The 18,035-nt window shown below is 41.0% G+C and overlaps 1 protein-coding gene across 1 annotated transcript; it reads right to left on the bottom strand.

Moving 5' to 3' along the window:
- Positions 1–10,399: 10,399 nt before the first annotated feature.
- On the bottom strand, positions 10,400–16,579 carry LOC145398930 (serine/threonine-protein kinase fused-like). Its single transcript, XM_080271666.1, has 2 exons — positions 16,480–16,579; positions 10,400–13,094 (listed from the first exon to the last, which is right to left on the bottom strand). Exons 1-2 carry the CDS (start codon positions 16,568–16,570, stop codon positions 10,531–10,533), a joined length of 2,655 nt encoding a protein of 884 aa, XP_080127792.1. The 5' UTR covers positions 16,571–16,579; the 3' UTR covers positions 10,400–10,530.
- Positions 16,580–18,035: the final 1,456 nt, after the last annotated feature.

The following is an 18,035-nucleotide window of genomic DNA, read 5'->3' on the forward strand; positions in this document are numbered from 1 at the left end:
CGTGGCCACTCTCCCTTGTGTTTGACAGTACCACCACCAACCCTAGATATCATCACTTTTGTTTTATCTGCATTTACCCTTAAGCCCTTGTGCCCCATACCATCTCTCCACTTCCTAAACCTTTCCTCTGCCTCCCTTTCATTCTCTCCAGTCAACACCAAATCATCAGCATACAACAACTCCCACGGGAGTCCGTTTCTAAAGTCACGTGAAAGGGCTTTAAATACCATGATAAACAATATGGGACTCAAAACCGACCCCCGATGCACACCAACATTCACGGAAAACCCATCACTCAAATCTCCTTTCACAGTATCATACAGTATAAATTATAAATTACTCTCTCTAAACATATTTGTAATGATATAAATAGTGATGACAGTGTTCACCAGTACATGAGACGTACTGAATGGATAGGTTTTTAGATTATTCGACAAATCCGGTTATTAGGCATTGGCCCGGATCCGTAGATGCCGGATAATCGGACATCTACTGTACAGTAATATTAATCCCATCAACCTGAGGATGCAGTTTTAATATTATTCATGCTGCTTTTCATCATCATCACCTGGACCTTATCTCCCACCCTAGGTCAGGGTGAGGAGTAGCAACATCCAGACAGCCAAAGTCTACCCAGTTCAATGGGCCACGCTTCCGTTCGCTCACTATTCAAACCTCAAAATCCTGGCACCATCAGATGGTGGGGGGGGGGAATCACCACATTCCGTAGCTTCACATATACAGTGAAATCTCGAATTTCGATGGACATGCGTACTGAAAAATTGCATCGAAATGCAAATAATTGAAATTTGAATTGAACTTCTTATTGGAAAAATTAGTTTGGGTCCGGGGCCTCTGAACCTCGCTATGTAAAATCATGATTTTTTGCCCAAACCCCCCGTGGTTAAGTAACTAGTTCTGCATTGTATTGTCATTGTCATACTGTAGTGTAGAATACAGATTTTTGCCTTGTCAGCAAGGGTATACTTGGTGTACTTCTGCCCCTTCCTGTATTCCCTTTTCTCATTTGGCTGCGAAGATTTAGAGGTGCCAGGCTGCTCTCGTCCATTACCACTGCTACCCAAAGAACTACTCTTGCTTGCCATCTTGAAACAGGTAAGTTGCAAAGATAATAAAGTGAAAATACATACAGCGAAATGCACGTCCACACGTGGAAGGTACAGGCTGAAACTGTGGCATTTGGCTGTAGAAGGCAGGACAGTCACAAGATGGCCGCCGACAATAGAACATCTCCCTGAGCACGGCTTATTTTGGTTGGAGCCGGGCCCCAAGAACATGAAAACACACGATTTTGGCATAAGAAAGTGAGATAGGCGGACCGCTCGAAAATGCATCGAAATTTGAATTGTCGAAATCTAAACTATCGAAATTTGAGATTTCACTGTACCTATCTGGTAGAGCCAGTCCAAATGCTGCCATGTTAAAAAGGGATGCCCAATCCATGATTATGCACTTCTCTGCACAATATTCAACCATCATGCTTGGTCTCTTTAGCCTCGCCAACTTCCATACCTCTCTTCCTCACACAATCATCCACCATATCCCTCCACCTTCTTCTTGGCCTACCTCGCCTCCTCCCCCCTTCAGATTCGCTCAGATATACATTTTTCACCACTGTTGTCATCCATTCTCTCCACATGACCAAACCATCTCAGTACGCTCTCTTTGGTTTAGGTGTCTACAGACTTCCTCACTCTGCATCTTTTACTTATCACATTATTTCATATCCTATCCACTCTTCGTACCCCACATACATTCCTCAGCAGTCCTGTCTCCACTGCTCTTACTTTTGTCTTTATTTCCATGCTACACCATAGTCTCTCATCCATTGGCATTAACACTTGTTCATGGAAGCCTCATGCAGCTGCAACACTCAAGCCTCTGTTTCTTATCAAGGCCTCTCTCTCTCTCTCTCTCTCTCTCTCTCTCTCTCTCTCTCTTTCTTCAGTGCAAGCAAGGAAGAAGGAACCAAAGGCCAGGAGCCTGCAGACAGTTCCTTTCAAAAAAAAAAAAAAAACAGAGCCAAATTCAAGATCCGTTCATTTTGAGATCCCTGGACGCACTGCATACTGGAGATCATAGTAAGTAGGAAATACAGAGGGAGACAGTTCCAGAGTTGACCTGTTGTATAATTGAAGGACCTAGAGTAACAGTTATCTCTTGTATTAGTTGAACAGAAGAGGAATGGGACTTTGTTGCTAGACAGGCGCTACATGCCTGTCGTAGAGGTGGAGGGATGCAAGCAGACAGCTCAGAGGAGCAGTGACCATGAAGTAGCGACAGAAAAAAGATAAAGATGCAACAGTGCAACGAAGAGATAGAGGTTGAAGGGAGCCAGTACGCAAAAAGCCTTTGACTCCACCTTGTTGAGAAGTTCTGTATGTGGGGAGCCTCCCCATACACGAGAGTTGTGCTCTACACGGGTGAATAAAACCCGTGTACGGTATTTAAAGTCAACAACTGTGCAGGTGTAAAGAAGGTACGGAGTAAGCTTAGCACACCTAATCTCATGGAAGCAGATTTTACAAGAGATGTGACAATCTTTCCAAGATAAATCATGAGAGAATGAAACCCCAGGTACACAAGATTGAGCTGGATATTATTAAACATTGGTGGGTACTCCTGTGGAAGATTTCGTTGGGTTGATAGGTGTAAGAACTGAGTCTTTGATGCATTAAAAACAAAAAGATTACTTTTACCCCAGTCAGAGATATGAGCCAAGTCAGACATTAGATGTGCCATAGCCTCATCCCTTGTTTGTTGAAGTAACTGCTGAGATGGATGTTGCGGGAACCGAATGGAAAGGTGAAAGGTGGAATCATTAGCATTTGAGTGGAAAGGAGTAGATGTAGCGCTTAAAAGATCATTGATAAATAAAAAGATGAGAGCTGGTGATACGACAGAGCCCTGAGGAACACCACTGTTGATAGATCTAGGAGAAGAATGGTGGCCGTCTACAACAGCAGCTATAAAATGACTAGAAAGGAAGCTATAGATGAAGGCACAGTTAGAAGGACAAACCATAAAAGGGCAGTTTGGAAATTCCAAGCGCAATGACAAAGCTTTCACCAAAGTCCCGAAAGGAGGAGGACCAGGAGTCTGAAAGGTTGAAGGTAGATGAGAAGATCGCCAGTGGAGCATCCCTGATGGAACCCATACTGACGATCAAAAAGAAGGCTGTGATAGGAAAGATCTATCTATCTATCTATCTATTGCCAGACGCCTCAATCCCGTTTGGGGTGGCCACAAACAAATCGCCTCCAAGTCACCCTGTCCCCCGCCATTTCACTCCCCTGCTCCCAACTCACACCCCCCTCTCTCATATACCTCTCCACCCCATCTCTCCATCTCATCCTCGGCCTAAATTTTTCTGTTAAGAATAGACTCAAAAACTTGAGACACAGGATGTTAAAGCAATTGAGCAATAGTTAGATGGTTGGGAATGGCCACCCATCTTTGGGACAGGCTGAATGAGAGCAAACTTCCAGCAAGAAGGAAAGGTACAAATTGATAGACAAAGGCAAAAGAGTTTACCTAGGCAGGGTGTAAGCACAGAAGCACAGTTCATGAGGACAACAGGAGGGACCCCATCACACCCATATGCCTTGTTAGTATTGAGGCCAGTGATGGCAGAAAATACATCAGTTGAAGACATTTTAATGTCAGCCATGAGGAAGTAAGAGGGGGGGAAGTGATGGAGGAACAGCACTGGAATCATCTAAGGTGGAATTGGAGAAAGTCTGAACGAAGAGTTCTGCTTTATTAGTAGAAGAAATAGCTATGGAGCTATCAGACTAGAAAAGAGGAGGGAAGGATGATAAGGTAAAGTTGTTAGAAAGGTTTTTGGCAAGGTGCCAGAAGAAGCGAGAAGAATTCGAGTTGGAGAGTTGAGAGCATTTAGTACAGATGAAATTATTTTTAGCAGAGCGAAGAAGAAACTTGGCACGATTCCAGATGGAAAAATAGAAAAGATGTGATTCAGGGGTGGGTTGGCTTCGGTACTTTTTATAGGCCCTCTCCTTGTTGTGGACAGCATTAGAACAAGCGTGATTAAACCAAGAATTTTTTTGCATTAGTCAAAGGATATGAGAAACGTACGCTTCCATGCCCAAGAGATGAACCTCCGTAATGCGCAAGGCACACTCGGATGGCTCCCGGCCGTGGAAGGTGCACTTGCTACTTTACATCTTTTGCACATTTTCCTCTCTTTTGTATCTCTGTACCCATGTATTTGAACTCTCTCACCAGTTCCAGTCTCTCTCCATTTACTGTAACATCACACTGGGAGTAACCTCTCTCAATAATCTTCACTTTACTGTTTTCTACATTTATTCTGAAGGTATGATGCTCACAGACATCTACAGAACTCTGCTCTAGTCTACCAAGCTCTTGTCTGGTATTTGCAAGTAGCACTGCATCATCAGCATACAACAAATTTAAGATATTCCATCCATCACCATTCATTACTAGTGCCATCCCTCTCACCATTACTCGTGTTTTTACTTCTTTCATCATTCCATCCGTCTATATATTGAACAACCATGGGGATTACCATCATAAAAACCCTTTACAGCACCTAGCAGCGTACCATCTACACCGTACATGTGCAAAACCTTCCACAATCTTTCTCTGTCTACTTTGTCGTATACTTTTTCCAGATCCATAAATGCCATAAACACCTTATTGTCCTCACATGTCTTCTCCACTATCTGTCTTACTGCAGATATTTGATCCACATATCCTCTCCCACTCCTAAAGCCACCCTGTTCATCACTCACCAGAACTTTTAATATGTCTCTTACTTTCTCGATAATAATTCTTCCAGATACCTTTCTTAAAACACTCAGTAGACTTATTAGTAGACTTATGCCATGATAATTCTTGCACTCACTTTGCTGACCTTTATTTTTGCACAGGGATACAGTCACTGCCTTTTTCCACTCTGCTGGCACAGTTTCACTCATTCATGCCTTCTTACTTAACTCCAGCAAGCATTTCTTTCCACTATCCCCACTACACTTAACCATCTCTACATACACGTCAGCAGCCTCAACTACTTTCCAATTTTTCAGCCATTTCACAGCATTCTTTACTTCTGTGAGTGTTGCATTTCCTGGCACTTCATTCCTTCTCTGCACACCCCCAAAACCAGTCATCTTAACAGTCACTTTGCTCTCTCCATTCCATTCACCAGACTTTCAAAATATTCTTTCCATCCAGATCATTTATTCAGCATAGGCATGGCCTCTGATACAGTCATTTCCCAGTATGCAACGAGGTTACGTCAAGTGAAAATGGATTACATACCAAGAATTAGCATACTGAGGTTGATTTAGCTTTGGTTCAGTGGCAATAGGAAGGGGGTCAAGGGCCATGTAACCTAAACTCTCAAAAAACATTTCTGCCACCCACCTGAAGTGTGTCATAGGCCGGTTTGAGTTGACACCAAGGATCCCTCCCAAGGCTGGGGGAAAGCAGTGTGGTGGTTTCCTAGTCACAAGTTTCAATATTTCACATGCAAAAAAAGTTATTTCTCCATTTTATATTGCACGTTGCACTATTCGTCACGCACTTGCACTGTTATTTTGTGATAGTGATGGTGTTCTGATGTATATGTAAACACTTAGTGGCTTATGTCTCAATCATATGTCAGCTTGTGCAGTTGGCACATGTCAGTACAAAGTAACTATTCTTGTCCATCAAAAAAATCATTTAAGTGATTTTCACTGTCATTAACTGGGTATAAATTTTCATCGACTGTTCTGTATTGATTGGTTGCAAGCTCAGCCATCATCTACCGAAGCGTAACTGCACTGAAGGGATTAATGAAAGGTATACAGTCAGGTGTTGCAATACATAAATTTCATAAGCAATAAATTGATAGAACAAAGAACTAAAAGTTATACAGACAAAACCCTATTTACAATACCCCTATATGCGATACCTGGGATTATTGATGGGTGTAGAAATACCACCCTACCCTGCCTAACAATGCCCGAGCCCTGGTTTAATGATGGGTCCGTTAAGTCTCACTACCATCACCCCACCTCGCCAGACTTCCCCCCCCCCTCCCTCTGACCCTCCCCAAGAGATGGGGTTTGAGGGCTTTGAGGAGGAGGAGTGCTAGGGAGCACCACATGTTCCCTCCCCAGGGGGGGGGGGATAGCCAGGATGACTACCATGGACTTACAAGAGGTAAGTGATGAGATGTGTTTGATATTTTCTGACCTATTTTTTATGATTTTCAGATTTAGTTTATTTTAGTTACTTATTTACAGGTGTTAGGCTTATGTTAGCTTCTTTTACAGCTGTTTGCCCATTTACATTGGCTTTAAACTTTTTGTGGACTCATTTGGGTGGGTTTAGGACTTGGTTTGGGGGAAAACCCAGGGCTCAAAAACACATCCCTATACTTTACATGTTGAATTGTCCTCGATTAACAATACCCTGCCTAGCGATGGGTTTTTACATGACCAATTACGTCGTTAAGCCGGGCTTTTCCTGTACCCAGTTTCATGATAATGATGGCGAAATTCATTTATATGATAATTGTGGTGGCCATGTACAGCAATCCTGTGTGGATGCAGTGTTGCACGCAAGTTGACAGTCAGACGTTTGACCCAAGATGGCCGCCCATTGTAAACTTGCAAAGAACCCCCCATCTTAGGCCTCTGTGCACCTGGCCTCCTTTGCACCACCCTACTGAAGACTCCATCTCATTCACTCACTCATGTGTCCTGTAGCTGAGATCATCTCCCATGTGTTCCCTGTGTTACATGACCATCTTGCACATGCAAAGCCATCAAAACACCATTGCTATCACCAAATAACTGCAAATGTGCAGTGTGTGAAGTACTGAAACTTGTGATTTAGAAATCATGTCTAGTGCTACCCCCAGTGGAATGGATTATGCTACTGATGCTCCTGAGGGAAAGCCTTTAAAGGGTAAGGCATAGCTTTTCCCATGATGCAAAACTGGACATTGTTAACCCATAGACATACCAATGACAAACTGCATTTTCATGCGTTTGTCAACCTCTAACGACAGTATGATGACTTTGCCCATCATCTGATGTAATCTCTAAAGAAATATTTAGGGAATTGTCATTTTTGTTGGATGACGGGCAAAAGTGGGCGGAGCTAAGCCTGCCACAGCTGGTGCGTACGTGCTTACTTGGTTTGCTTGGCTCAGTGTGGTGTGAGGTTCCTCACAGGCAGAATGTACATCTCTTGACCTCCCACCGAACACTTATGTTCCTTTTTCTCATGTACTGTATATATGCGGCATTATTTAAGAAAATACAACAAATAATGCATTATTGGAAAAGAAATGTGTTCTCCTGTGTATTGAAGCAAAAAATATTATTACTTCTTAAATAGTTTTTTTTGGGGGGCGAATATTTTTTTAAAGGACAGTGTAAAACTTTAGCATGTCAGTTAACTTCTACTCACTTTTTTTGCATTTTATTTTGTATATATTGTCATTTTGGACAATGTACGACAGAGCAGAAGTCTTCATTTTCAAAGGGAGACCCAAGTGGCCTATCTATGATGAATATTAACTTTCCTACAAGTGTCAGAGGTGAAATATCTCTACGTGACTGTTCTGAAAACTCTCGAGCAAGAGTTATGTGCACAGCCGGAATTTACGCTCCTTCCTTGACTTTCACATGAAAGGGTTAAACACCATAAGGAGAGGCAGGGGGCGAGCAAGATTGCCAAGGTCCTAATGCTGCCCAAGTCCATGGTCTTCACCATAATTAAGAAATTAAAAAATCTAATGCTGTCCTAGTGCTGTCAAAGAACAAGACTACCCTTACTGCTAAGCACCTAACATTAAATAGGGAACCTATTATGGAGAAGATGGAGCATCTCAGTGCTGTGGGTTAATGAACTTATCAAAGCTGAGCAACCCCTGCATCATTGCTGTATTTGCACAAAAGCTCTTGATCTGTGGAAGGATCTCAAGGAAAAAAAAGGAATGGAGGCAAAGGAGGAGTTCAAGGCTTTAAACATGTGACCATACACATGGATGCTGCTAACTTTGAATCAAGACCACTGTTAACATCCCAAACCTCTCGAGTTTAAGAGACTGATCCTGATGTGAATTTTATGGATGAGTATACAGGGTTCTGCTGAATGGAACACACATACCTTTGCTAGAAAGGTTGCACAGCATTAATATTTTTCAGTGTGTGTGCATGTTTGGTTACTCATGTTGTTAGATTCAGCAGTTTTATGGTATATTTTAGTATTTGTGCTTTAATCATACATTAGATATTTAAGCCCTTTCATGCCAATGATGTACTGTATATTTTTTGTGCATGCTTCCACAATGCACTTTTGCTTTGGAGACTCTTTGGACAGGGGTTCAATATAGCTTTAACACTTTCATTAATTAGAGATCTTTCCTAAGTTGAAAAAATTCATTGGCAGTTGCAATAATAAAATGAAAAGCATCCCATCAGATTGACATAGTTAATAGATGAATAACTGTTACATACAACCATCCCCATCTCAGTGGATTTTGCAAATCACCAAGAGCAAGACGAAAGTCAAACTGCAGTCACCACCCTTATTATGCTGGTTATATTTACATTACAGGATATTCAGATTAATTTACCTACAAAGTTGCCTATACAGTACGTGGTCAAGTTTTCATAAAGTTTGTGTATCACATGATAAACATTTAGGACATATTTGGTTATAGCATTATCATAATTCCCACGTAAAATATGCAGGCAGTAGGATTTAAAAAAAAAAAAAAAAAAAAAAAACGGAGAACTAGCCATCACCATGCCTACTGAAATGTCCACACATCCACTCATCATCCAAGCTATCAAAATCCTGATAAGAAATTCGGGTATTTCAGAACTCTCCCCATCTGCCAGATCAGTGGATAAGGTACTGTGTTCAGTAAGTTATGGGTAACTGATGATAATGTAAACTTCACCATTTGGATTGAGAATGGAGAGGAGAACCATAGGTGGTGAATATTAACACCTAAAGTTTGATGACACTTGATTTTTATGCTGGTACTATACAATTATAGTCAGCTCTGGAAAACCTTTATAAACTGTAAAGTCTGTATATAGCATTCATTAATCCTTTCATTACAAAGCTCTGCTTTAACAAGCATGTGGAAGTAACAAAACAAAATGTAAAATACTGTACATAACCATTCTGATGGTTATAATCTGCTGAACTGATTTCTGTGGATTGAGAAATGGAAAGGATGTGCTGCACTTTAAAAGTGAGACCACAGAATTTGGCAGAAATATATTCAGTATCAGACTGTAGAAAATTTAGAAGTCTCAAGTTCTGGAAAATGGGAATAAGGTCACTGCACATGTAGTGGGTATATTGAAAGGTACGAGAGCTGAAAATGAGTACAGAGAAATCCAGTAGAGAGAGAGATTATTGTCAGTAGCCTAGCTAGTCAGCTTCCAGCAGTAAGTGTTACACCATGATTTCAAATGATAGGTCAAGAACTATGCAGATTTTGACAGAAAATAAGTCATGCAGTACAAAAGATTATTTAACAGAATCTAAGATAAGTGAAGGGAGAGAGGGATGCCTCTCAATCTCCCCTCTTCATACTGGTATAGGAATTTGATAACCCCAACACCCAGTAACTGTGTTACAAGCAGCTTCATACCTCCTAGTGTGTAGGGTTGTACCTTGGGTTTCCTTTCTGTTCTGACTGTATCACAAGTGAGACTGAGAACCTTGTTCTTCATCTTCCCAGTCCATAGGAATGTGGGATATTAGGTTGTAATGGTGATGATGATATGGATACTATCAGATACATCTCAATGCAGCAGCTGCTATAACATAATTTTCATATGACTTGAATAGTACCTGTTCCATCTCCACCAAAATTATGGCACAAGTATTTGATAATGTAAACAACACATAATGGGACAAAGTAATTATCCAAACCCTGCATCTCAAACTTGTGGGGTGAGATTTGTCTCGTGGGATATCAAAACAGTGGAGAAAAGACATCCCAGTCTTTCCCCTCTTTGCTGCAGTAGCTACAGTCTAGTTCCAACACAAATATTTGGAGGTAAGCCTGTCACATTTATATCCCTCCCCCCCCTGCAGTAAAAGGAGGGAATGGTTCCAGTTTTCAATCCAGTTTCTTTTAATCCCTTGAATCTAACTACAGTTATATAACCTTCAAAAAGTTATTTTATTCAGTTTTACAAGAGACTATTTGAACTGGAAGGATCAAATAAAACCTTCATTATCCCTTTTACTATGCAGCAACTCTTCATAAAGTAACAGCAATAATAATATAATGTTCTTTGGATGAAAAGGTTCATGGCTTTACGATACAGAGAGGAAAATTGGCTGATTTATTTCTGCTCCATGGTGGTAGTAATTTCACCAGAGGATTTTTTATTATTTTCAAATACATATAGTACCATGAGATTCCTATCCTAATGAATACTGTACATTCTGTGAGTGTGACAATGTAAATGCAGTGTTGTACAGGTATTCTTGCTATGGACAAGAATCTTCTGGTATCAACCCTGTGTAGGCTTGTAGGCATGATACTGCAAAGGAGGCAGATTTTCTCACCTGAGGCACAAGGTCACTCTCTAGATTTATCAGATCACAAATGAGCTTGTGCTGACCTTCAAACTGTCGAGCAATCTGAGGACAACACTTGGCCAGGTAACCAATGAATGTGCAGAGTCTGGCTCGCACAACAGGGACTTTATGGGTAATAAGTGTTCCAAGGAGCAACAGCATTGGGTCATCTGTTCCAATGATCTGCTCAACAACACTCTGATTCTCTGGGGCTAGTCTCAGAGTCTGGTTGAGTATAGCAAGCATATCTGCTACTAAAGTTGGCAACACATTATCCAGAGTGAGTATTTTGCTGATAACCTTGAAAGCATTAAGGACACATACACCATCACAAAACTGCAAAATGAAGTCTTTCTCTAGATGAACAAGATGGCAAATTAACATTGTTAGCTGCCCCATGGTATCAATCTGATCTTTGTCAAACTCAACAAGTCTCTTAACCTTGCTTGTCTCAGCTTTGCATATTAATTTACAAGAGTAAATTAGGTTTGGTACTAGTTTACACTCAAGATAAACCTTCAACACATCATTTATATCTTCCTTCATATTATCCAAAGTGAAAGGCAGTAACAATAATGTAATTAGCTTATTTATAACCTGCATTGAGCAAGACTGATTTCTAAAAGGAGACACAAACATTGACAGCTCCCCCTGTTCAAGATATATACTATAATTTCCATTCAATGTGTCTGAAAGTGTTTTGTCTATAAACTGGCACCATTCCTCTGTTTCAATTGGTTTATCATCAGAATTAAAACTATGCAATGTAAATACAGCAGCACTGCTTGTCTTGCCACTTGACACAGTCATAATCCTGTCCTGAGTCAAAGGTGTGAAGCTTTCTTCATTAATATTGGGCAAGCTTGGTCTGCCATCTTGCATCAGTTCCAGCATGGTGTTGGATGGTCTGCTTCCTCGTCTAGAAGAATCTATAGAATTTGCCAAATAGTTTGCCATACTGTCCTTGCGGTCCTCAGCTGGCATGGGTCCATACATCTGAAGGTCTTGCACATCTTCTTCTTTGAAACCAGGTTCCTGGGAAACTCTGCTCAGCTTCCTGACGGAAGCACCAACTGCACTCCTAGCATCAGATTCTAAGCCTTCTATACCAGCAGCCATGGCAATCAAACCTTTTGAAGGGGAATTTTCATGAATTTCTGCTTCGACAATCGTCTTATTAAATGGTTCTTGTGATGTGGAGTGTTTTGTGATATTTACTGATCTTTCACTTGAGCTTGACAACTCTACTTGTATCATTCTCTCTCTTCCTCTGTATCTCTTCTGATGTGGGGATGGAGATCTAGAACTAAAATCTTGAGAATTATGGGTACTGGCCTGAAGATGAATGGCTTGTAGTCTATTAAGGGTGTGCATTTCAATGTTAAGCATTTCATTAGATTTTGCCCCTTCACTAGTGGGTTGGAGTGCCTCCACCACAGTTGGCTCTTCGACATGGCAAGCACCACTTTCAGCGGGCACTGCTGATGAAGATTTAGATACCAGGACAGGAACATTTGAGGGTGATGCAACTTTTCTAATTACCAAGTTGCCAACCACCCTAGCTTGGCCAGCAGCTCTCTCAACTAGCTCCTTGCACTGCTGTTCTTTGACCTGCTGCTGTGAGACTGTAAGTGGGTTAGTAAGGGGGGCACCACTGAGGGACTGCTGGACAAAAACTACACCTTCATGGACCCAATGATGCTCCAGCAGATGTGGCCATGTTAGTCTCTGATCAGGGTCCTTCTGAAGAAGCCCCTGCAGGAAGGTGGTGCAATCATAGCTCCATCCTGTCGGCCATGACACTGACTCGGTCTTCACCAATTTGATCAGATGAACAATTGAAGTAGTACAGAATGGAGGCTTCCCTGTCAGAAGTTCATACAGGATGCAACCTAAGGACCAAAGGTCAGCATTATGGTCATAGGGTTTTTCCTCAATTAGTTCTGGTGCCATATATAAAGGTGTGCCCTTGACTGATGTGAGAACATAAGTGTTAAAGCCCATTTTCCTTGAGAAACCAAAATCACACAGTTTTGCTTCACCTGTTGAAGACAAGAGAATATTCTGAGGTTTGATATCTCTATGAAGAATTCTGTGAGAGTGTAAATAATAAATAGCTGACACTAAATTACAAGCAATTTGCTGTACTCTTTCTTCACTTAGAGGTCCATTAGTTTCTAGGAGCTGAAAAAGTTGTCCAGGAACATACTCACTCACTGCCACAACTTCATTTTCAGTTTCAAATGAATCAATCATTCGTACAATATTAGGATGAGCAAGACCTCTCTGAATTTCACACTCTCGTCTCAGGCTTTTAAGTTCCCGCTCTACTTTATTTCTCTTTGGAATGAATTTTAATGCAACTATCTGTCCATTGGAAAGACATTTTCCTCGAAATACTCTCCCAAAGGATCCCTGTCCAATTGCTTCTAAAACCTTGTATTTCTCCATGGCAGGATCATTCAGCATTTTGTCTGAAAAAGAAAGAAAACTGAATTATCCACGTCTATAGCCAGACACCATAATCCCCTAAGGGATGTCCGTTTATTTTAGAGTTAGTGGTTTTACAGGAAGGGGCACTAAAACTCTGCCAACCCACTTGTTGACATGTAGCGAACATGTGTGGGTCGGTTATATGATTACAACCCAACATTATAAATGGACTGAAACCATTTGATCTGTCACTCAATGTAAAGCCACCTGAAAAGGAATGAAGGGTAATAAAAAGTGACAGGAAAGATTGGAGAAATAGGATGAGAAGAGGGCAGACACAGAACAACAATGATAAAGGTGAAGGAGGAAGCAGGCAGCACTACATCAAATGAGTGGATGATGGTTGCCACCATCTACCACCTACATATGAGGCGCTCCATGGAGGGAGTCCAACTCACCGCAGGCTAGAAAATCCATTTTCTGTGGTTCCAGATACATGAGGATGTATAGAAGAGAATGGACAGGTCAGATACTGGCGTACTCGGAGTTTCTCCTCTGAAATTCCCATGCCTTTCAACGGGACAGACCATGTGGTGTTGTCCACAAGCTCTCAGCCATGGCTCCATGGTGAAGATCCGAAGCCACCATCCCAGGCAGCCAATGCAAATGCACATCTCATGCCAACCCTCCCAGTCATCCAATCCCAGACAACCTGGTCCCACTGATCAACCACCTCTGGATTTACTCCACATTTTTTTGTGTGTTTTTGGCATATTTGGTGGTAATCATGAGTGATAATAATAGTGATGAATAGGTGAATGTTCCTTGTACCTCCAGGACGCGCCAGAGGTGTGTTCATAAGTGGAAACGAGTGGTAGACAAGGAGAAACAAAATAAAGGTGAGGCTTATGTCAGCCCAATACACCTTGCAACCTGTTGCTGCTAGACAGATGGTGACCACACAGCTGCTCAGAAGGATGAAGATCCAGATGATGATTTCCTAGATTACTGTTAACAGTGTACCATCAACTATCCACCCACAACACTATACAAGTGGAATCATGGTTTCAGTTAATGTACAGTGATTACCTTTATTGTATTCTTTCTGCTGACTATTATAATGTTTTGTGGCCACTGGTAAACGTGTATACCAATACCACTTATTTATAATAGTTATGATTATTGTACAATTTGTTTTTTTTTTTTTTTTTTTTTTTTTTTTTTTTAATACTAATGGACTGCAGCCTTCATGGATTTGGAGAAAGCATATGGCAGGGTGAATAGACACAGATTGCGGAAAGTATTAAGAAGATATGGAGTAGATGGGAAGTTGTTGAAGGCCATGAAGAGTATGAATGAGGGTGCTACGGTTGCAGTGCGTGTGGATAGTGAACTGAGTGAATTTGTCTATCTGAAAGTTGGATTGAAACAAGGATGTCATGTCTCCATGGTTGTTCAATTTGTAAATGGATGGGGTTATAAAAGAGATACAAGGTAGGGCAGTGAATGTTGGAGTGGCACTAGTGAGAGAGGGCAGTGTTTGGAAACTTCCTACTGTTGTTTGCAGATGATATTGTGTTGTTATGTGAAGATGAAGGGGAGCTGCAAGGCTTGGTGGATGAGTTTGGGAGAGTGTGTAAGAAACAGAATCTAATCGTGAATGTAGGGAAGAGTAAAGTGATGGTCTTTGAGACAGGTGAAGTCAGTGAATATACAGTGAGGTTGGATGGTGAGGAATTGGAAAATGTGAGTACGTTTAAGTACTTGGGTAGTGTGATGAGTAAGGATGGAGGTTTGGAGGGTGAAGTGCTTGAAAGGGTACAGCAGGGAAGAAAGGTTGCTGGTTCCTTGAAAGCAGTGATAAGAAGCAGGGAAGTGAGCATGGAAGTGAAAAAGTTACTACATGACAGTATTGTGATACCAACTCTAACGTATGGAAGTGAAGCTTGGACGTGGCTGGAAGGACACAAGTCAAGAGTGAGAGCAGTGGAAATGAGTTATTTAAGAGGAGCCTGTGGAGTCACAGGGAGAGACAAGCTGACAAATGAGGATATAAAGGAACGTTGTGGTGTGGATGTGGATGTGACAGGAAGCATTAGGAGGAATACACTGAGGTAGTTTGGCCATGTGGAGAGGATGGAGGGTGAAAGACTGACGAAGAGAGTGTATGTGAGTGAGGTGGAGGCGGGAAGAGGGATGGGGAGGCCGAGGATGAGATGGAAGGATGGGGTGGAGAGGTATATGAGAGAGGGGGGTGTGAGTTGGGAGCGAGGCAGTGAAATGGCGGGGGACAGTGAGACGTGGAGGCGATTTGTTTGTGGCCACCCCGAACAGGACTGAGGCGTCTAGCAATAGAGAGATAGATAGATTACGGTAATAAAAGATTACATAATTCATTCATGACACAAATTCTGTGAGAATGATATATTACACAAGAGCAAAAAGTTAGGTATGCTCATGTCGCCAATGGCATCGTATGTAGGGCAAAGACATTCAGACCAAAAACTCATTCATCTCCAAAAAATTGTCAGTTTTGGACACCTCAGGAATTATGATGTTTTGTTCATTTTTTTTCAGTATTTTAGACAATTCTAAGACACTTTTCTTCTACGGCATTTTTGTCGGAAATTAATTTTATTTTACTCTTGAAGATAACCTAAACTAACTTGACATAACCTAATCTTCAAAATTAAAATTAAAATAATTTCGGTAATTTTTTACAAGTGCACAGGGATGTCTTTTTTGGTGAAACCAAGGTATTTCTGATAGTTTTTTATGTGTTTTGAACTAATCTGACCTTCATTTCTGCCACAAATTAGTATATTTCAAGATATCCCCCACCCCCTCTTCCCCCCACAAGAATGGGGGAGATGAGTGAACTCGGGTTTTTTGGGTGGGGGAAATTACATAATATATTGATCTGCTATAGAAATGAAGGTCAGAATAATTCACAGTAGGCCAGAAAACTGTCTTAGAATTGTCTAAAATACCGAAAAAACGAATCAAAACATCATAATTCCCGAGATGTCTGAAACTAAAAATTTACCAAATTAGGTTAGGTTAGTAGAGACGAATGATTAGTGACCGACTGACTTAGGAGTCAAATCAACCTAACAGTCTGACATGGCAGGTTGTACCTTGGCATGGGGTGTGTCTAAAACAAGACATTGTGTAGCTGATATCTTTAACATTACACTTTACTGCAACTCTTTAAAACTATCACAGTGAAAATTACATTACCAGGTATTTTTAAAATTGTAAATTATATGCATGGGAGCTTTCCTGCAGTTTTACCACGAGTTCTTTGTGGCCGGAAATGTCAGAGTTCAAGCTCTAACCTGTCTCTCTCCCATCTACCCTTTCCACTTAAGTTAGTGGAGTAGGCTATGTTGGTCTACGCTGGATACAAGTTCCCAGACAGCATACCTTCGCTTTGTGATGAAGAATCTACATCGTAATGTTGGTGGTTCGTTCGGGGTACCAAAAAGACGAAACAAAACTTATAAGCATATATCATAAAAATACAAAAATCATGTAAGTAAAAACTTTGTGAGCTTAGCTTTGTCCTCCTAAATCCCGCCCGGGAATATTGGCGGTGGGGGAGGGGGGGGACTCTAAAGACTAAAACCTGACCGAGCTAAATATGCTTTATTTTATTATTACTTTTATACTGCAAATCTGTAATTGACACAGAACTATGACTCCAATAATTTTACATAAAAGAAAACTTTTTTTTCTTTTGTACTATAAATTGTACTTATTTAATGCATAGGTGTAGGTTTATGAGAGGGAACAATAATACTGCGGGATATTATTTATTCGTATCCATATCACCTCTGCGGAAAACTCTCATCAGTCTGGTACATGCTTAATTGTACTGTGCCCATATACAGTATCTTTTGTAACAGTAGTTTGATTATGTGATGTCAAACTCTGCAATTGTATCGAGTGTCAGCTGGCCAATATCAACAAAGTTCTGTATGTAGCAAGGTTATCTGTATACAGTAAATATTTTTGTAATTTATATACCACTGTAGTTAGATAATTTGTAGGGTGTCCCCAGAATTTATTCAGATCAGTAGATAGAACTACTGGTTTGTGAGATATGAACATATGTGTGGCCTAACGTATGCCATTATCCCATAAGAATTGCATGCCCATAATAATATTTCAGTATTCAAAGAATTTTATTTTGTGGCATGTAAATCATAATTTATCACCAAGTGTGCATTTTGAAGAACTATGTAATTCAAAAGTTTATGGAATATGTTCCCTCTTGTCTCGCCCATTCATTTTATTAATGAACTATCCATCTATTGCCAGACGCCATAATCCCGTAAGGGGTGGACACGAACACCTCCATGTCACCCTGTCCCCTGCCATTTCACTGCCCTACTCCCAGCTCACACCCCCTCTCTCATATACCTCTCCATTCCATCCCTCCATCTCATCCTTGGCCTCCCCCTCCCTCTTCCCCCTTCCACTTCACTCACATACACTCTCCTCATCAGTCTCTCATTCTCCATCCTCTCCACATCGCCAAACCACCTCATTGTGTTTCTCCTAACGCTTCCTATCACATCCACATCCACATCATAGTGCTCCTTCCTCATTTGTCAGCCTGTCTCTCCTCATGACTCCACATGTTCCTCTCAAATAACTTATTTCCACCACTCTCACTCTTGACTTCTGTCCCTCTAACAGGGTCCAAGCTTCACTTCCATACGTTAAGAGTTAGTATGACAATATTATCATGTAGTAACTTTTTCACTTCCATACTCATGTTCTGGTGCTGACATCATTTCCACATGGAGTTAAGCATCACACTGTTTTTATATATTACATACAGGAGTGTTTATTCGTAACTGAAGAGTATGTAATATAGTGATGAGATCAATATCCAAATAAAATTTCAGTGTAAGTGTGGCGTGAGAACGAGATGAGGGGCCCAGACATGCAAACGCTAGCATTTTTGGACTTAA

Source organism: Coenobita brevimanus, chromosome 47 (genome assembly GCF_032717465.1).
Source record: "Coenobita brevimanus isolate Jiangsu-jjx chromosome 47, ASM3271746v2, whole genome shotgun sequence".
NCBI classification, from domain to species: domain Eukaryota; kingdom Metazoa; phylum Arthropoda; class Malacostraca; order Decapoda; family Coenobitidae; genus Coenobita; species Coenobita brevimanus.